Here is a 21,379-nt window from a genome sequence, read left to right as displayed (position 1 = left end):
GTTACTTCAATTAGATGCACATTTTGATAATCGGTTAGTCAGTGGGCTGTCTAAAAGCTTCATGTAAGCCCCTTTATAATGCTGGTTTCGGGTCGTGTTCACCTTTACTTATATCACGGACACTTGGTTTTCATAAAATTTTCGGTCTTAGCCATGCTGATTTTCTGAATGTTTAGGGTTATATCAGTTGCTGACTTGCAATCCTAACACCCTGCTCCAGCAATAAACACATTGTTTAACAAGTAACAATACTCAATGCTCCCCATCGCTTGTTCTCCAGCATCCCTCATCTGTAATACATCATCATTTGACATGAATGTGATTTTCCTGTGGAAACTGAATAAGTGCTTAGCATGCCACCTCGACTGCTCTCATCCATTTTGCATGATGTCACCAGGCACAAATCACCAGAGGATTTAGAGGAATGGATGAAAATAATTAAAGAAACCTTCAGGGAGAAAGGAGGGATAAGCAGAGCTTTTCCTCCAGTTTTTTTTCAATAATCTCTTTTGTTTTGAAGTGACGAGAGATTCTTCCTTCAGGCTTGGTTTCATTCCAGGAATGAACCTAAATGTAATGAACCTTTTCTCCAGTTAGTGCTCAAAGCAGTTTATATCTATCATTTGCTCCTGTTTAAAAAAAAAAAAAAAAGGTAATAATTGTCAAACAAAAAAGTTGTGTAAAGTAGCTTTAACCTTAGGAAGAAGCATGATTAAATTATATGAAATACAATTGAGCCTAACTGATGGGGCTGTGAGGATTTGGGAGACAAAAAAGATTTGGAAAAACTGGTGTAAAATACTTAAACCCATGTAAAACTGCAGCGAATTCCCTTGTGCTAGATGCTAATTTAAGGCCTTTTGTTGTTGCTCTGTTAATAATCCAATGCCATCTGTTAAAGCCTCAATAGAATTCTATTCCAACCATTATCTTAGTGTGTACCAATAACAAATTACTGTGTTAATAGAGGGCACAAATTGCTTGGTATTCTACATACTGGCGATACTGAAAATTAATCATCGCAATTTGCAAAAATGCAAATGTTAAGCAGTGCTAAAGGAATGAACATCCAACCAGTTGGAATCTCTTTGACCTGTTGGCCATTAAATCTTTTTTAGCTAACCTCTCACCAGGAAGTAATTATGAGCATGCCCAACATCGCTGTCACATGAGTCCTCCTTTCTTTTTCAGAAGTAGAGTAATAATTTTAAACAGGCATCATCCTATTTCTGCAATATCAGATTTATAGGTCAGTCTCAGTGCAATATTTCTAGAGGCTTTACAAGCTAATGAGACTGGGAAAAAGGGAGGGATAGAGACAGCGAGAGATTACTGAAGAAAGCAATACAACTGTGCAGCGTAGTTGTGTTTTACCATTGGACGTTTTCTTTCAGTTAAACTTTCACTTTGATGTTGTTTTGGCTCGACACCGCCTGAGAAACCAATGCAGTCTCCAATCACTTCCTTGTCTCAGAGTTTATGAATATTTATCTGTGCTCATTATGTGATACTGATTATTCATTTAATATGATTAATTATTCATGAGCGACATATCTCTGTGTACGATGATGCCTCTTGGGTTTGGGTTCGACTTTGGCTGAGAGGAAGCTCATACATTATCAGAGCTGCTGATTCAAGCTGTCTTACTCATCATTTGGTTTGGGGGAAATGAGACCAGACAACCTAATTGATGTTTGTATGGGAGGCTCAGAAATTGTAATGGAGTTTCCCCATGTTGCTGTATTAACATTTAATAGCGATATGTGATGCTGGTTTCATAGAATTGAGCTCACCAAGGAAATTAAAGCTGAATTCTCTTCTGGCTGTTTGTATTAGTGAATCACAGAACCACATCGATGTCTTTTAATTGCAATTGAAACATAACGCACAATAAACACGTAATTGTTTAGACCAAGTAGGCCTATTTCCCCAAGGTCAAAGTCTTCTGCTGAATTTCACAGCTGATTTCATACTTTATATGTACCAAAACGTCTCTCATACTGAGAAAGACAGGTTTTTGCTTGTTTATCTCCATTAAATAGCTTTAAATATGTTTTACATTGCAAACACACACACACACACACACACACACACACACACACACACACAAACACACACACACACACACACACACACACACACACACACACACACACACACAGGCTTTGAATGACTATTTTAGTATAATATCATGAATCCAATGATTGTTGAAAACCCATTAAGAGAGTGACATGCAGTTTTCCCATTAAATATGTATTAGCTGAGTTATGCACAGAGAATGATCCTCAGGGAGTTTCTTTCTAATTAAATGCACTTTAATGTAAAAGCATTACAGAGCGTGCTGCTGATTTAGTCAGATATATTGTACTGGAGAGAAAATAAGGTCAAAATCACTAGATTAAAATGAACTGAGACATTTACTATTGTGCTTGGGGAGACTGCACATTGGAAAATATTGTCATGTACGCACCTTTGGTTACTGCTTTAGAATAATAAGCAATTTTGTTCTTTGTGCGTTTACAAAATCCTTTGAGTTGTCTGTCTTTGTATCTATATCACATCTCAATATCTCATTTAAACTTCTAACACACAGTTAAAAGCTATAATGAGTCAAAACATTAAAATGTGATTAAGATGTTTACCTTTTTATTGTTTCATGTGATTAATTATGAATTATATAATCAATTGCATGGCCTACATGCTTTGACTGTGTAATATAATCATGTATATTTAATGCGCTATGGGGATTTGAGAAGGTACAGCATTCCATAACAATTGTACTGCACTTGCTGACAGCCACACAGGAACTATCACATCTGCAGTCATGTCTCGAAATGGAAAATGCTGCTTCTGCTGCTGCTGCCAAGTCTGCTTGAATGGCGCTTTGTTATTAAAATTTGGGAGTGTGTGCGTGTGGCTGGGTTTTCAAAAGCAGGTATGGAATGTGCCAGTGTAACACCGCCTTTCAAAGGCGTCACTTTTGTTCGCAGAGTTTGACGGCTGAAGCCTAAAAGAGTTTTGCACAGCTCTGACAGAGAGAGCTCTCGGAAACTTTCTTCAGATCAAATAGGCTTTCAGCTCTCACTTATGACATGAGACATACTCCAATTGAGACATCTTTACCATGGTCTGTTTATTCTGGTACAGCAATGAATAAGATCTTAATTCAGTTAGCTCGAAGTTTATTATGTATTTTATTCAAACACACTGAGTATACAGTAATTCCTTTCTTAGTGGTACAGTATCTATGGTTTATTAGTGCTTTAAGCAGTCATGTTGAAACCACCCAGGACTTCCTCTAAAATATTGTGTGTGTGTGTGTGTGTCTGTGTGTGTGGAAACAGGATTTTTACAGTCACCAGTATTGACACCAAAAACACTTGGTTCACATTTATCAGGATGAACCTGCATTTGGGAGCTATGCCAGAGGGGAAGATATCAGTGAATGATGACTTGCATTTGATCTGTTTCACACAAAACTTTCTGTCAGAAGAATTAGAATAAAGCACACAAGTCATGTGAACAATTTATTTTTATTTTATTTTTTTTGGGGGGGGGAGCTTGGCACACACACCAATCATTGTATGGAAAAGAACAGCGCACACATTCTGTCCAATATCTCATTTTGGGAAGAAAGAAGAGACTACACAGATCGACACTAAGCTAATGATAGATTCTCATTTGGATGAACTATTTATTTAATTTATGCATACTTTCTTTCTCTGTTGTTGCCTCATGTATCTCTCTTTTTCATCATCCTTCTCCTGGGATTTCACCAGATTTTATTCTTATTGCAGTGATGCAGTAGAGGGTGAGAGAGGTCTCACATAAGAATATGCATGAAGTTGCTCTGCGGAATTATCGCCGCGGCCAATGAAGTGCACCTTGCTGTCAGAATTCTAACAAGGCTAAAACCTTGGCTTTCACCTCTTTTCCCTACTGTTGCTCTCAACTTTTTTTGGCACATGAATACTGTCCAATTATGTAGCTCATCGCACATCTGTGTCTCTGCACTGTAAACACAACATATTCGCACCTCATAAAAGACATCTGAAAATGAGCGATTACCAAATAAGATTCAAAGCTGGGTTTATGTTCACCCCCCGTCGTCTCTTGGGTTTCGGATCTGCTCTGCACATAAAAATTGAACCTAGGCCATTTTTTGATGGTGACTGTTGATCAGTTCCTTTGAACGCCTGCTGAATGAACAGCTGAGTCGATCACAATATGCTGCAGGGCCATGAATATTCTCTCGGCTGCACGCCTTCACAGGCACAATAGAATCAGCACACAGAAAAAGCTATTCAGAACTAACAAAAGAGGCTTAATGGAGAATTCAGCTCATAGTCTTATTTTTACCACCTTGATTAAAAGGAGCAGAGAGCAGAGAGGATTGTGATTTGCTTCAGTATTTGGGTTGAGGAATAAAGGACAATGAAGGACATCTTCACTGAGAGTTTGGTGCTGTGAAGATCTCAGTAGCTCTTGTGTGAAAAGCCTCGTTAAACCAGTATAATAGGAAAACCCTGCCTGGTAATTCCAGCTTATTTAATGACCTAAAATCTGGCCTTTTATATCTCATTTATTTATTTATTTGATTTTCCCATTAACGCCAACTGGATGTCTGTTTAATGGGTTGTCAATTTTACTATATTTTGAATTTTCAGCATCATTACTCCAGTCTTCAGTGTCACATGATCCTTCAGAAATCATTCTGATATGCTCATTTGTTGCTCAAGAAACATTTCTTATTATTATTATTTATGAATTAATTTGAAAATTTGGAAATCTTTTGTAACATTATAAATGTATTTACTATGGATCAATTTAATGCACCCTTGCTGAAAAAACAGCATTACAGCATAGACTTATTATGTAATAAGTCTAATTTACATAGGTTGTATTTGCACTGAGAAAAAAATTACTTTTCTTTTAATTTATTACTTAAAAAGCCCACTTTATAAGTACTTTGATACCACAGCAAATATCTATTTTTTAATAATTAAACATTGTTAACGGCAAGTGAACAGTCAGTAAGAACAAATACACAAATCTACAAGCATAGATAAATACAATATTACAAAGTTACAAATAAAGTAAGGTCAAACAGTAGTATTACGGTACAGAAATGTAATCATTAAATGTAAAATAACTTTTACATCTTTTACATTCACATAAGAACACTAAAGCCTCTTTGTGTCCTTCGGGTGTGTGCGGCTGTGTGCACAGAAAACATTGCGTGATCGAGTTCTCTTTTGTGTCTTCTTGCGCTTGAATGGTTTAAAATCATTTAAATGTGTAAATTGTCAAGGAAAAACACGTGCAAATGATAAACGTTCACTCTATGATGGTTAAACTTAGCATTTAATCCGCAAATCACATGCATGCCAAACTGTGGGTCAACCACGATCTGTTGCACCCCTAGTGTAGTGACTTTAGCCTTCAATATACTGTAGAAAAAAACAGGCTGCATCTTCAATACAGGCCTGCTTGCTCCACAAACCTCAACCTCCGTCAAACATAGTGACTTGCAAAGGTTCAATGTGTATATGCATTTGTGTGTGTTCACCACAGGTCTGTCACATTTATCTTGTAGCTGTGTGCTGATTTTCAGTGCCACAGGCAGCATTTGTTCCAAATGTATTGATCCTGCAAAAGGCCAATGAGGGTTCAACCGAGAGATGGATGAATACAGATGAGACAATAGGAAAGAAAATATGAACATGGTTGTGAACAGCTCAAGCAGCATCAAAATGGTTTAACTCTCAGGATCAGGGGCGGCGCTAGGGCTGGGCTAAGGGGGCTTAAGCCCCGAATGTTTTTAGTAAAGCCCCGAATATTTTTTCATAGAGCAAAACAATTAATCAGAAAAACAAATGTGAATAAGATTACAGCAGCCGCGATTACCTAATCATGAAAAGTGCATATTACAGTTTTATTTATATTTTTCCCTTTGCATTAAAGGTACTTACGACGTGCTTTTGCAGCGTTGAGCATTGTAGCCAATCACAGACATGTCTGTTGAACGCATCGGCCAATCAGAGGCGTTTAAATGAGTCGCTGTTCTGAAGATGTGTTTTGCGCGAGCTCACCATCTTTCGCAAAGTTCTGCACTTTCGCAAACCTGTCATTATTATTGGCAATAAATTTAAGATGCAAATAAGAGATTCACTGTAATATATTTGACATTCTTGATGCTGCTCTGATGCACTCCATTACGCACCGCTCTCTGTTTGTTGTTAGGATGACTAAAAGTTCAGCGGCCTAGCTCATCAATGTCAAAATGATTGAAGAAGTGAACGAATGCCTGGTAAAATATAAGAAGATAAACATTTAATATTTGACTGTTTTATAATAGAAATGTTCAACTATCGTTGACAGTATCCGGTGACGCAAATTACTTTTTTTTTTTTTATCAAATTGAAAATATGCATTCATTTCCTTGATTCATTTAGAGAGAATGCATGCATAATTAAAAATAAAATATTATTTGCAAATAGTTACAATTATTTCACTAATACAGTAAGCCTTTCTTTTTCTTTATTCCCTTAAATCGCTTTTACAATTAATTAATTCCTTTAAATAAAAATAACCAATTTTAGTTTGGGCTAAAGCCCCGAATATCCACTGTAGAGCCCTGCACGGGCCAAAAACTCCAGCCCTAACCCGGCCATGGCCCTTGGTGTTCAAGCCCTACCTGGCCCCAGCCCGACAACGGCTGCAATTTTTCTGCCCGAACCCGACCCAACCCGAGATCAATATCACTTTAAACTCTCTCTGACGCGCGCTCTTTGATGCGCGCTCTCTGATGCGCGCTGTCTCTCGTCACACGCACGTCACACGTTACTAAAAGGTACTTTTATTATAGGCCTGAAACATCACTCCCAATCATGCCCACAAATATTGAACAGACTATCCATTAGAGAGAAGCATAAGCATGCAGTAGAGAATATAGAGCTACGGGATCCAACCGCAAAAATAAGTAAATAAATGGCCTACCTTTCTTTGCTTTTAGTAACTGAAGAACAATGTTCAAAACAATGTTCAAAAAATGTCGCCAACTGGCTAATGTTAAATAATATTAATAAAAATAAATAAAATCAAACTTCTCCCTGATCCTCTGCATGGTCAACTGTCACCTGTTAACGCGTGCGTATATGCGTATTGCGTTTGTGTTGCTTAGGCGATGTATAATATTTATAATATAATCAATATAACAATATTTCATACACACTATGTGACGTGTGCTCTGCACGTATATTATAGGCACAATGAAAGGAGAGAAGCTAAATAAGCCCGAGTCCGACCCGAGCCCGATCTGTAAAAAAAAAAAAAAAGGCCCGAGCCCGGTCCGAATGGGCTTATAGCGTGTCGTGTCCCGACGGGCTTGCAGACCTCTAATCCACTGACCTTAGAACCGCCCCTGCTCAGGATCAAAGTGATGTTGATGTTTTGAATATCGCAAATTAAACCACTTGCTAACACTGGGTTCCTAATAATCGTTAATGCTTGAAACTGTGTATTATTCATAAAGAAACTATATGCTGTAGGTTTATGAATAATGCATTGTGTGTTTGTAGGATCATGGCTGTGTTGTTCTATGTTGGAATCAGTAGTTCGGACTAAATTACATATGTGGATTTATGAATATAAGTGTGGTTGTTATTATAGACTCTGCTTATTAATTTCTATCTGCTGTTAGATGGGGAACTGTTTGGGGTAAAGTGCCCTTTTGGGCCTTTCTATTCAGCTGTTGTTCACTAAAATAACCTGGGATGTGGGTTTCAAATTTTATATAAACCGCTTGAAGCTGAATCTGGTCCCATTATTCTGGCTAAAGCTATTTCAAATGTCAATACAAGCTTAAGAAGTTTAAGAAAGTCTGTCTGTTTTAATCCATTAATTAATTAATATGTGTATGCATGGTTGTGTTTTATTGTTTATCCGTGTTATGGTTCTAATAGTTATCAATATTCTTTGTTTACATTGTAATGAGTTCATTCCAATTTTCTCTTTTCTTCTCTTCTTAGGTAAGTGTGAAGCTTACATCCTCCCTGTTTTTACCTGTTTGGTGAGTAGCTTATGTATAGTTATGCACTTGGCTATGTTTGGTACTACAGGACTTAGTGTTCCACTTTTCTTCCCTTCATTGTGTTCTGGACTAGATTGTTGTGTCGTTCAGATGTGCAGAATACCCTCTGCAAACAGGGTTCCTACCTGAATCTGCTGCTCAAGCACATTAGCAAAGGTTCAGACTCCCCCCCACAGAGCCCCCCCCAATTCAGCAGCTCAGGTTCTTGATATCTTTATTATATTTTCATTTTAACTTTGAATATCAGCTGAAGATATGAAGTGCCACTCCTATTAGGGATGCACAATATGTTCTACGTTCTCAATGTTCACAACAAGTTTTATATCAGTTATCGAACAATATTTTATGCATCAATCAGTATTGGATATTTAATTGTGCTTGCTTATTTCCTCCGATTTTTTTTATTAAAGATTAATGCTTTAAAATTAATTATTTAATAATGCTGTTAAATGTAATCTTTAGCCAATCTCAAAAATAATATCAATTAATATCAATATTTATAATTTTTTAAATAATTTTTTATAACATTTTTATTTTTATTTTTTAATTATTTATTTAAACAAAGTAGTATAGAATTTTCATATTAGCCATTTATTGTTATCTGCCATAACATTAAAATAATTATCGGCTAAAATCGGTGTACCCCTAACCGTTGCATTCTTAAGCGTGACACAAAGTATAGTCTTCCCCAAATGACGACATTTTGGTTTATTTCTCTTTATTAATCAAACTGCACTTCATCAAGTCAGCCCTTGCCATGCAGTGTGATTCAGTGCAGAATTTTCCACTGGTTATAAGGGTTTGGCCGCTGCAGCCTGTGATTATCTCTGATCTGTGGTCAGTTCTCGGTCTGGGGAGCAGCCACTCTCAGACGGACAGCGGCAAATATCACTCTAACTCTGGTTAACCGGTTACTAAACCCGCGACCTTGTCAAGATGCACTCGTTTGCCTTAGAACAGTGTGATAGACGTCAGTGCTGGAGTGGAATTTAAACACTGCGCAGACCACATACAGACACTGGTCAGTAAATTTAGGGGAGGATAAATTGCAAATTGCAGGTTTGCTTTTTTCCTTCCTGAAATTCATATGTTGAGAATTTCTTTGACTTGTTTCTGGTTGCTACATTTCTCTGAAATATAAGGCATCTTATAGCCAGTTGGCAGCAGAAGGATGTTCTAGAAGAATTCTACATAGACTTTTTAAAAACCACTTGCCCTGTCTTTAAAAAAAAAAAAACCTCTTTGCATCCCATGGCAGTGCTAAGATCCTGTTTAAAATGTCTAAGTGAATTTTTATACAGTTCAGGGCTCAACAATAAGGATGGCCTGATGACCTGTGTTGCATTGTCACTTCATCTTACTTTAGTCGGCCACACTTTATATTAGGTGTTCTTAACTACTATGTGCTTGCATAAAACAAAGTACTGTAATAATATAAAATATCCCTGCATCCTTCTTAGATTCTCCCAGCTGTTATGTCTCCTGGCTAAAGGCACGTCATACTGTGGATGATTTACGGTATATATTGTTTAGAGTGATTGTTACGTCCACATAATATACTTGGCATCTAGAGGTTATGGAACGTAACATAGACAAAAATAAAAATAGAAATAATTGAATAGAAAGTTGTTTAAAGTAATAAACTTGCACTCTATTGAGGAGATGTAATGTGATGAATTAAGAAACAGGCAGAAACCAAACTGGATTTGCACTTGCTTTTAGTAAGTAATATAGTTTGATATAACAAAACACCCAATAACACAAACCGTGAATCAAATATACGTCCAAACAATCTATTTACAAATTATATACAACATAAACGATAAATAATTACAAAGCGAGGGACAAGAGCGGTGCTAAAGAAAAGAAAGAAATAAAACTAACACGTTAACTAAACCCCAGGACAAACACTAAACTCAAGTAAAGAAACAGGGGAAAATAATCCTCAGCGTAAAACGCCACTAACTACACTACCTAATAAACATAAATACATAGGTTGGCACCCGCTCATAAACTAGTGTGTTAAACAGTTTTTACTCTGCGTGTTGTGAAATGTAAATCACGTGATGTACTAACCTGGTCCCATCGCTATGCATCGATGAAAGACTTAACAAACTCAGAGAAAATCAAGAGTCGGATCACAGCATAAACACAGTGAAACAGCGTTATGGAGAGCTCAACAGAGTAAACTTTAACACACCAAAACTAAGCAATAACAAGCAAGAGCAAATAACCACAAGAGAGCAAAACAAAGGAGAAACGAAGCCGCTCTCCCTCGCTGGCGTCATTTCCGGCTCTTTATACGCGCCCACCAGTCTCTGATTGGTTCTCGGGCTGTCGGGTGAACTCGATGAGTGACAGGAACACCATCCAATCACTGGTCCTGTGAGAAAGAATAGAGAAAACAAAACAACCCTCCCAAACCATACAGGACATAACAGTGATATTCACAGCTTTAGACACAATTTTAACATGAAGTGAAATCATGTGGTGGTTTTGTAAGGTTTATGTGTTATTGTTGGGAAGACATGATCACACCTCAAGTAATTAATAGAATTGAATTGTTCTGCAGTGCCCACATCTTTATCAGATGTATTATCTGTTTAATGTTGCTTCAAGATCAGGATCTTGTAGACTTACAGAAATAGTGAGGTAATTGCTGCATTTATCCTATGACAGCTCCTGGGGTTTCATTTCTCTAATTGTTTGATTTAAGATTGGGGCTTCTTGACGTTTTGGTAATGAGCACATATTCTACTGCTCATTTTTGATTGTTAATGTCTAATGACTAAATTGTATGTTTATATCAAATAATTAGAGATTGCTTCAGCACCAGGGATCATGCCTATCAAGGATGGTGAATAGAAGATAAGATCATTTATATAACTGCATAGTTTATAGCCATTTTGTGCTGTTTTCCTATAAAACAAAAGCACAGCTAAATGTGTATGCAATGTTGGAGCACAGGAGATGCTGTGGTGGGTTATTGGGTGACCAAGGACCTGTTCATTGTTTCCACCTGATGAGGGACATCATACAACAGTGCAGTAGTTTACAGCAGCATATTCATAATCTTTACACATACGATAAAAAAAAATGAGTGATTCAAAGCTAAAGATTGGCTGGGTCCCTTATTTCAGATTCTGTTTGATTAACCATTCTGTTTGGGTTTGTTCGTGTGTTGCTCACAGCTTATTTTTGGGCTTGCTTGTCATGTGGCATTTTTGCAAGTACTGTGCCATTCCTTCAGCGTCAGGCCTTTAGTGTAAGTTCACACCAGTGGTGAAGTCAGATCAAAGATATGCCTCAATATGCTGAAAATAAAAAAATTTGTGCAAGAAGAAAGAAATTCTGAGATTTTGGGCAGAAATGAAACATTTATTTAAAATTCAGCCTTTTTTTCATTTGCATTCCTCACATCTCTATACTGTACTGCAGTGGGGAAATTGTGGATTATATAATCAAGACGCACGTGTCACGCAAGAGCTTATTTGAAAATGTTGTTTGATATCATTTTTTTCTTCCACTTTACAAATAGCAAAGCAAACAATTCCGACATGTCAATGAGGACCTCAGAAATCAAAGTACCTTTACTCATACTCGTCTTCTTTTCTCCTTTTAGACAGGGGGTGTGTGTGTGTGTGTGTGTGTGTGTGTGTGTGTGTGTGTGTGTGTGTGTGTGTGTGTGTGTGTGTGTGTGTGTGTGTGTGTGTGTGTGTGTGTGTGTGTGTGTGTGTGTGTGTGTGTGTGTGTGTGTGTGTGTGTGTGTGTGTGTGTGTGTGTGTGTGTCTTTTTGATGTAGAGACATAACCTAAGGATCCTTTCATCTCTTGACTGAGATGAAGTCTTCCCAGAATTTTTCCCAGCAAGCACTATTGGCTTTGTGTCAACACAGAAAACACTGACCAATCTAGAAGAAAGGTCTCTCACTTGGTCTGTATACTTTAGTGGGATATTCGTTATTGTCACAAGCTACGCTGTTTTTACGCAAAGTAATACTGTATGTTTATTGAGCACAGTAAAGTAGTCTTATAGGCTTCCAAGGCAAAGTAATTAAAACTTAGAATTCACATGTACAGTTTGAAAATGGAAAATAATAAATGTAAATTGTGCAATGTTTATATGTGAAAAGGCTGATACACAAGTCTTCATATGCACCTGTCATCAGCAGCAGTATCACCCGCTGAAACATGTGATAAAGAGAGCATCTTTGCTGCGATATATTGATAAAATTCATACATTTTCAAATACATTGAATAGGCTTGCATAAACCTGCATCTCTGTGTGTTTGTGTGTCTGGTTACTTGTGCATTTTTGCATTCCCAGTCAAAGCATGAAGCAATTCCTTTTGCAAGACATTTTCTATATTTTTTTAATTTTTTTTTATGATTTGATCATATATCTTCTCATTAGTACAGTAGTGTCTTACTAGGATAAACATCTACATATACCAATAAGATAAACATCTACACTATTGTAAAAGAATTCTAGGTTGGTAAGAACAGTTTTTACTTTTTCTTTGATCAATAGAAATTTTGTATGTATATTTTTAAATAGAAATCCTTTGTAACTTTATAAATTTGATCAATTTAATGTATTTTAATACATTAATAAATAGTATTAATTTCAAATCTTACTGACCCCAAACTTTTAAACCGTAGAGTAAACTGCAAAAATATTTTTCTTAATCATTTTTTTTTGTCTTATTTTATAGTAAAAGTATTAAGTCATCCATACAAAAAGAAAACAACAACTACCTTTAACTGAAAAGCAAAACTGTGTAAAATATTAGAGTGGTTTTTCTTACCCTAATTCTCTTAGTTTAACAATCAAATTTACTGAGGTTTATGCTTAAAATGCTAATATGCTAAAAATACAAAATTCTACAGAAAAAATTAAAAATCTGATTGATAAAAATTTATTGGGATTGAACAGGTGGCTAACTGTAAATTGTGTCAATTGTACATTTTCTCTTTTTTTAAGCTATTTGTCTTCAACATGAACACATAGTAGGTTCTCTAGAGTTTATGAATCCCAAGTGTCTAATTTGCAAGTCATGGTACATTTCATGGAAGATTGAGCAATATCCCCTGATTTAATATGTGGAGGAGTCCGCTCTGGTGTCTCGATGTAAGCTCAGTCATGCGTGTGCTAATGAACACGTGAAGATTTGACAGAATCGGAAACAGACATTGTGAGATGACAGTGATATTTTAAGATTGACCTTTTCATGTTATCCTCCACTTCTGAATGTCTATATATGAGTTTCATATGTCAGTAGAGCTACATAAATCTTCTGTGACCAGACTGTCATAAAGCTGTGGGATTCAAGAAGACATCCTCTTCAGATGACACTTCACAGGGGTCACGATCATATTTGTTGAAATATCACCTTGAGGGGACTGAATGAGACATACATGTCAGAAAAAGGTGTGTGATGTGTGTTACGTGCATCACATTAAAGCATGGAAGTAGGGCTGGGCGATAAAACGATAACGATAATTATCGCGATATAATTTTTCTCGATAAAACTATATCAAGAGTTCGATAAATGTTGGATAATGTTTATGCGCCAAAAGCGGAACGAAACTCATTTATCTGCTCGGCTCAAAGTCCAAACGGCAGCGCGAGCGCAAGCTCACTAGATCAGATCAGAGCCATAGAGAGAGAGAGTTGCGACACTCCCATAGACCTCCGTTGTAAATAATGGCGGCGCTTTTAACCGCCTACTTCCGGGATATGAAGATCGGAATAGTTCCAAACACTGTCATGTGGGCGTTGGACACCATTCACTTACATTGCTGCGCGTCGAGTTGTTCCAGAGTTAAGTTGCCGAAATATCGACCTCTTTTGAATTGTCAACTGTCTATATTGTATCAGAGGCCCTTTGCGATGCTTATACTGGTCTTCATTTGTACATGCACAGCGTAGTTATTTATATTTTATGTTGGTTGTTTCAACCAATTTTCAAGCACTGCCTGCTAGCTAACGTTAGTTAGCTAGCGCGACTTCGTCAGCTAAGAGTTCGGTAATGAATCGCTACCACCTTTATAGCAACTTTTATTTAATTTAATTTTTTGGGATATACTAACTTTTCATTATGTTATTATTGTCTTGAGTGAAGCGGCTTGTGAGAACAATGCTGGACCTTTAGGGTTGTTATGGCCATCACCAGTCCTGTCTGTTTCATGGATCACCTGCCCCTGGTTTTTGTTTTTCTTGTTCACACACACAAGCACACATTTTTGTTGTCTGTCATTGTTTAATAAAAAATATTTTATTTGAAAACCTTCATTTGTATCAGCCATGCTTAAATTCGTTTTTAATCTGTTATAGTTTTGATAATGTGTATGGCTTAATCTTAAAATTATATTCTTAGTCTTAACATGATCATGTTTCACGTTGTGGTCCTGGGGGTGGCCACTTTCATCAGAAGAAGTGAGCTAGCTTCTAAGCGAATTCTGAACGGACCGCCACGGCAGACCTCTTTGCGTGATCACGAAGGTAGGCTATAATGGCTGAATCAAAATTTATAAGCAAAATCACAGGAATCAATAGCCTAATACAGCCCAGTTGTGCTAAAATAAATATCATGAGACGTCCATCATCAGATGAATGATATGGAAAAGTTAAGTTAGAGCCGCTAAAGCCAGTGCTACTACCCATGCGAACATGAACACTAAGCTTTTCCCTCCAAAAATAAAGCTTAAAACTTATCTCCAAATGCAAAACTGACATTAACAAAATGCAATAATGCAATAACAGCTGAAAAAGTACTTGGGTGTGTGTTTTATTTTATATTTACCGTTCAATAATGCAATCGCTGCTGTCTGTCCCATAGAAGAACATGACAGCCAGCGTACGTTTTGGAACTATTGGGGCTTACATGAACCACGTGACAGCCATAGCGGCGACATCAAAGAGTGTCGCAACTCTCTCTCTCTATGGCTCTGGATCAGATGCGTTTAACTCTGATCGCTCTCGTCACGAGATCCAGTGAGAAGCGCTTGAGTTCAGCGAAGAACACAATGTCTCAGTGATATAAACCAGTTTAAAGGCAGATGAAACAGCGCTGACAAACAGGAGAAACACTGTGCGCAGCGATACAGTCTGAAGGCTTTTCCATCTACAAATTCCCATCATTTACCATGGATTTACTGTAACGTTAGCCTAGTAATATTAACTGCACCATGAAATGTGGGATATACATATTGAATTGTATTATATTATTAATGTAGACAATGTATTAAAGGACTAATGGAATATAATTACAGTATTTAATAATGTATTTAGGCTACTGTTTTTCATACAAATACCATAGAAACCATAAAGTTACATTTTGCCATGATAGTGAGGAGCTGTAGGCTATGCCTGGTTTTATCTGTGGTTATCATGATCTAAATGCATGATACTGGATGACCAATGTTTTAATTTGAATAAAACTCAAACAGTCAGAATATTACATTTTACCAAATAAAAATTAGCACATGCAGAAACTAAGAAATTAATTGTCCAATAAAGATATTTATTTTGTTGAGGAAAAATGTCAAATGTTTGAATGTTCTACCTCAGATTTGTGAAATGTTCTCCTGTTTGGCAAGTGTTTGTCATGATATGTTCTGACAATAAAGAGTAGTTTAAAACCACAATTAACGCTCTGGTTTCTACAACTTTCACTTAGGAGCAAAATCTGCCTTTAAACTTGAAAGAAATAAAGATTTTACATTTATCGTGATAATTATCGATATCGACTGATATAAAAAAAAAATATTGTGATATTTTTTTTGGCCCATATCGCCCAGCCCTACATGGAAGATAAACACGGCATGAGTATGGAGTTATAAATGGCTCAGAATTTATAATTACACATCAAAATGCTATTTCTGCTATGGCATGAAATCCACAAGTATGTACAAAGATTACAAACTGCAAATCTGATTTTATTAATGACCATGAAATTATTAATATGGCCTCAGACTTATGATATGATTCAAGCAACTATTGTTTTTAAAACCCATTTTAAGATACATTTGTGATTTTTACCATGTAGAAATACATAATCATCTTATGTCCTCTTTGAGATTGTGTGTCAGAACTCAAGTTATGGGTCACATTGACCTTGGATGGCTTTCTCTACTGGGAAATACACACACACACACACACACACACACACACACACACACACACACACACACACACACACACACACACACACGCTCACTGTGCAACCTGATTCTTCACTCCACAGGTACAACATTCCTCAGACACACACACACACACTGGCCATATGTTTGATATGACAGTTACACTTGAGGTTAAAGGTGAAGCGATAGACCATATGTGTGTCACGTCTCCAACATACGTCTGCTGTCTGAACATGTGCTCACGTACCAGTGTGTGCTATGAAGCATGCATTGAACGTATATATATATTCAAAATATCTTAGTAATTTATTTTGTATTGAATATATATTGTGAGTTACAACATCTGTGTAAGGTTTGGAGGTTAAAGGGATAGTTTTCTCCATACAAGGTAATAAGCTTCATATTTTGTATTCTGTGCTGTGATGCGTTATGTAGTTATGTATGCATTGTCAGCATTCAAGGATGCATGTAGGATACCACACAGAGATGTACACTGGGCAGAAATGAAGCAGAGTGAGTGGTTTAGCATGCTGCACACACACAGTTTTTGTCTGACAGTGTAGTTTTTGCAGGCTTCACAGACTGTGGAAGTCTAAGCTATAGGACAAGCCAAGTGTGAGCTATAGGTCCATGACTTTATCCAGCCTCACTGAAAAATGAATGAATGAATTATGCATGTGTCCACTAGAGCAAAACTCTCTCTCTCTCTCTCTCTCTGGGTGTTATTCTTTTTATTTTATGCTACCTAATTTTCCTTGGTATTCATATACTAAATAATGTTTCCCCCACAATTATATTATATTATCTAGTGTAGTGTATATAAAGTGATCATTTCGTATTTAGTTTATTTTTGTTTTCTGTTATCTGAAGCTTTGCTCTCTCTTCATTTGTTCTTGAGAGCGTTTCCTTCCAGCTGCAGAACCCATCCACTTAATCCTGTTAGATAGACTAGGCTTAAAGCTGAGGATGTCTCGGGCATCTCGTGCTGGAAGGCACTGTTTCACAACTGGACGGGGACCAGTAGCTGTTTGTCATCCAAAGCAGGAACACTGAGAGAGAAAAGAAGAAAGACACTCACAATTTACAGAGGCAAGATAGTAGGAAATTGTTATTCTATAACATTTCCCAACATTTATCAAGAGAGACAGAGGGAGTGAGTTTCCAGGTTTAAACATATGGAACTCCATTTACTTCACACTTATCAAGAAGCAACCAATACTCTAATATTTCTTTTGGCATGAATGTGTGTTATAGAAAGAAAAAGAGAGCAAGAGAAATATATACAGTATAGAGATAGAGAGACGGAGGGACTGGGTTAACCTGCCCGAAGCTAAACATTGTCCATGCATTTAAATAGGAATATTATTAAAATGGTGGATGAGCAGTATATGTATCATTCTGAGCATCAAATGAACCTGGGCCTTTGATGGTAAGAAAGTGTTAAAGGTGCAAACCAGTGCAAGTGAAACTCTTTCAAACCTAAAGAATCAGACTGTTTGCTTTAGACCGGTCATTTATTATAAATCATGTTAGATGATAGCTTGTATGATTGTTTCAGGTCTGGAGAGGTGATCGCTCCCAACTCAGATGATGAATACATTAATAAGAACTGTATAGTGCTAAATATAAGTCCATGTCTTGCCACCAGCGGATGCTGAAAAACAAAAGTGCGCTCTGGAAAATGACACCATCTGGAGCAATAATAAGAAATCTTATTGAAAACAGCACAAAAATGACCTTTTCAGGATCATAAAACAACACTATATGAAATTTTAAGATGCCCAAGAGCAATATCTGAGAGTATCTATCTGTAATATAACAAGAGTTGCAATATCTTTGTCCTCTTGGTAGCGTATGCATGCACTGTAAGTTACTGAAAGAAATATATGAGGTGGTCAATGATTCAACACCACTATTCACTAAGGATGATTCACACCGACCACGCTCTTTATATGTTTTATCTCATTATCTGCTGAGGAATCATGGAGCATGGATGATGTTTTGGTATAATGAACTCACTCACACAAACAAGTTGAGAACGAGAAGGCTTCTGTACTTTGTCCTTGTGGTTCTGAAAAGAGCAGTGTCTTTAAGAAAGCTCATGCTAAACAAATTATTAAACACCAGTTTTTTTCCTATTCAGAAAGACTGATTGCAGACAGATTCGTGTATGAGAAAAGCTTGTTTCACGCTGCAAATAAAAATCAAATAGTTTTGCTTTCTAATAAAAATATATTAGCATTGCTTGCAAAGCAAATCTGTAAATAAGTATGTAAACTTTTCAGATAAATAAATGAATAAATTCAATGGAGTAAGAACAATAAATTAATTCAAGATATATTCTCTGCATGTGAATGTAATATCATTCATATTTATTATGCATATTAATATATATATTATTATGAATATAATATGCAATTTTGTTTCGTGTTTTCTGAATCTCTCTTCTTTGAATGATGTGCATATGATATTCTTACTGAAAAACAAGACAACATGCAATATGAACCTTTAACAGACATTCAGATGTTTCAGTCATTGATTATATGCTCTGATAGCCTGAAGGTCAAACATCTATAAGATCTGACGTGTGCTTACTAAGACTAATTATTTAAACTAGCTGAAAACGAGCACTTTCAAATGCCATTAGCTTGATATACGGTTTAATTAGTATACAGCAGATGATGAGATGCCCCACAGGGTACTAGGGTTGCCAACTACAGAAAAGAAAAATGCGGGACAATCGTGGTTCATTACAGGAAAATAAGGGACACTCAAAATATTTGTAGCTAAAATAGCCTATATTTGTACTGTATCACACAGTATATGTCATTTCAGGTTCGTATGCGTTTAAAATTTGTTTTGCTTAACCTATTTATGTACAATTTAATTCTAAAACGAATTTTAAGGTCACACAAAAAAGTCACATTACACACAAACATAGTTCAAAATAATAGCATTTATCTGAAAGAGAAAGCTTTTGTAACATTATACACTACATTTTAAAGAAATTAAAGAAAGTAATAGCATTTTCCCTCAGGAAGATTTCATGTTTTCTTGCATGGCTGGATGTTGGACTCATGAACAATAATCACGTTGTTTGAATTCACCAAAACTGATTTGCCGAAATCAAAACCCGGCCGGACAGTGAAAGGGATTTGCCGTTAGCGCGAGTCCGGAAACTCCGGATCGAACCGGGAGCGACCAGACAGCAGAGGATTCTGTTCGCAAATCAAACAATAATTTGTCCCAAAAGAATAATTAATTCTCAATTTAGAGTTTGTTATTCGTGTGGTCTGATGCGCGTGAGTGTGGGCTGTGATTGGATGATGCCGTGTCGTGATCATTCTCAAGTGTCGTGTTGCTGTTGTAGTCAGTGGTTAGATCAGCATAGCAGTCTATTTAATCGGGACAAATAAATAAGACCCAAAATACGGGACGTCCCAGCTAATTCGGGACAGTTGGCAACCCTACAGGGTACATAAATATATTAAACTATTCCATAGAAAACATAGCATTCCATAACATGTAGGTCTATGTGATTGTTAATGAACATCTGCCCTTTGTTCAGAGAGGGCACACTCATTTAAAGGCTCACTTGTTGCATCATCTGAATTTGCAAGTCTAAAATATTACAAATATTAAGTGCTTGTTGATGTATACTATATATGAAAGTATATTGTAGGATTGAAGAGGTTGAAGAGGAGGCGAGACAATGAGGGCAGAAGTAAAGAAAAGGGTTTAAGAATTAATGAAACAGTGCTTGTGATAACGGGAGCAACCGCTTTGGCTGTGAAAAAGCATTGTGGGTAATTCATATGCCAATCAGTCCCTCAGTGTTAGTCTGAATGGACACACAAATATGCATGGATACCAACACTGTAATAACTGAAGCCTATTGAAGCTGCAAATTGTGTTTGCTATTTGATGTTTAATATGATATTTTAGCATGAATGTCATACTGCTACTGCAAAGAATAATGGCTAAAAAAAATTTGATGACAGTGATTTGTTGCCCTTTAAGTTGTTTTTGAGATTTTACGCGGTGGTCACTGATTTGGTTGTACAGATGCATCAAATTTATTTATTGTTTTTTTCATTTTATGCCAGCTCTATTTAGCATATTTCACCATGCACTCTGATGATTGGATTTTAAACCCAGAATTACAGCATGAAAGGCCCATTTGGATACGCCTTGTGTGAATGCATGTCTGTGCATGTATTTTTGTGTCTTTGTACACATGTCTGGAAAACAATAAAGGAAGCAGGCATAAAAAAATGTGAACTGATTTGTTCTAGTGGTACATTTGATGCAGAGCTTCATCCTCCATCTGAAACGCTCAGCATTGTAACACACTGTCCATAGAAAGAGCCATTACAATGCGCTTTCTTACAGTCACACTATTACAGGATGCAGTGTTTAAAATAATCACTCAGGCAGACATGAAACAAGCATAATGTAGTCAGCAGGGAGCCAGTGACTTCTGTCTGCCTCTCTAAATCAAGATTAATGGGCTTGTGAATGCTACATTAATAGGCTGTCACTTGAGGATACATTTACAAGAGCAGGATGATTATCCCGGTTTTACTTAATTTCCTCATTACAGGTGTTTGTGTTGTACTGAAGCTGGGTTAGAGCAGGACAAAGCCAGATCCAGCACCTCCAGCACATGCGGAAGTTTGGGGTTGGTATTTGTTTAATGTTTTTGAAAGAAGTCTCTTGTGCTCGGCTAGGATGCACTTATTTAATCTACAGTAAAACAGTAATATTGTGAAATATTATTACAATTTAAAAAAGGGGTTTTCTGTTTTAATATATTTTAAAATGTAATTTATTGCTGCTAATATATTTTAAAAATGCTATTTATTCCTGTGATGGTAAAGATGAATTTTCAGCATCATTACTCCAGTTTTCAGTGTCGCGTGATCCTTCAGAAATCATTCTAATATGCTGATTTGCTGCTCAAGAAACATTTCTTATTATTATCAATGTTGAAAACAGTTGCTGCTTTTTGTGGAACGTGATGATTTTTTAACATAATTTATTTGAACTAGAAATCTTTTGTAACATTAATGTATTTACTGTCACTTTTGATCAGTTTAATGGATCCTTGCTGAATAAAAGTTTCGATAAAAAAAAAAAAAAC

General features: G+C 36.6%; 1 protein-coding gene across 4 annotated transcripts in view; it reads left to right on the top strand.

Moving 5' to 3' along the window:
• The window catches only part of sash1a (SAM and SH3 domain containing 1a), a 266,297-nt gene that overhangs the window by 157,364 nt on the left and 87,554 nt on the right, over positions 1-21,379 (top strand). Inside the window, exon 3 of one of the 4 annotated variants that reach the window (XM_082147832.1) lies at positions 8,031-8,071. The exons of the other annotated variants lie outside the window; for them this stretch is intronic. Within the exon in view, the coding sequence (XP_082003958.1) occupies positions 8,031-8,071 (41 nt within the window). The remainder of the gene's footprint in view (positions 1-8,030; positions 8,072-21,379) is intronic. 4 annotated transcript variants of the gene reach the window in all.

The sequence above is a fragment of the Leuciscus leuciscus genome (genome assembly GCF_965113295.1).
Source record: "Leuciscus leuciscus genome assembly, chromosome: 19".
Taxonomy (NCBI): Eukaryota; Metazoa; Chordata; class Actinopteri; order Cypriniformes; family Leuciscidae; genus Leuciscus; species Leuciscus leuciscus.
The sequence above is the reverse complement of the archived record's forward strand: the minus strand, read 5'-3'. Positions and strand labels throughout refer to the sequence as shown.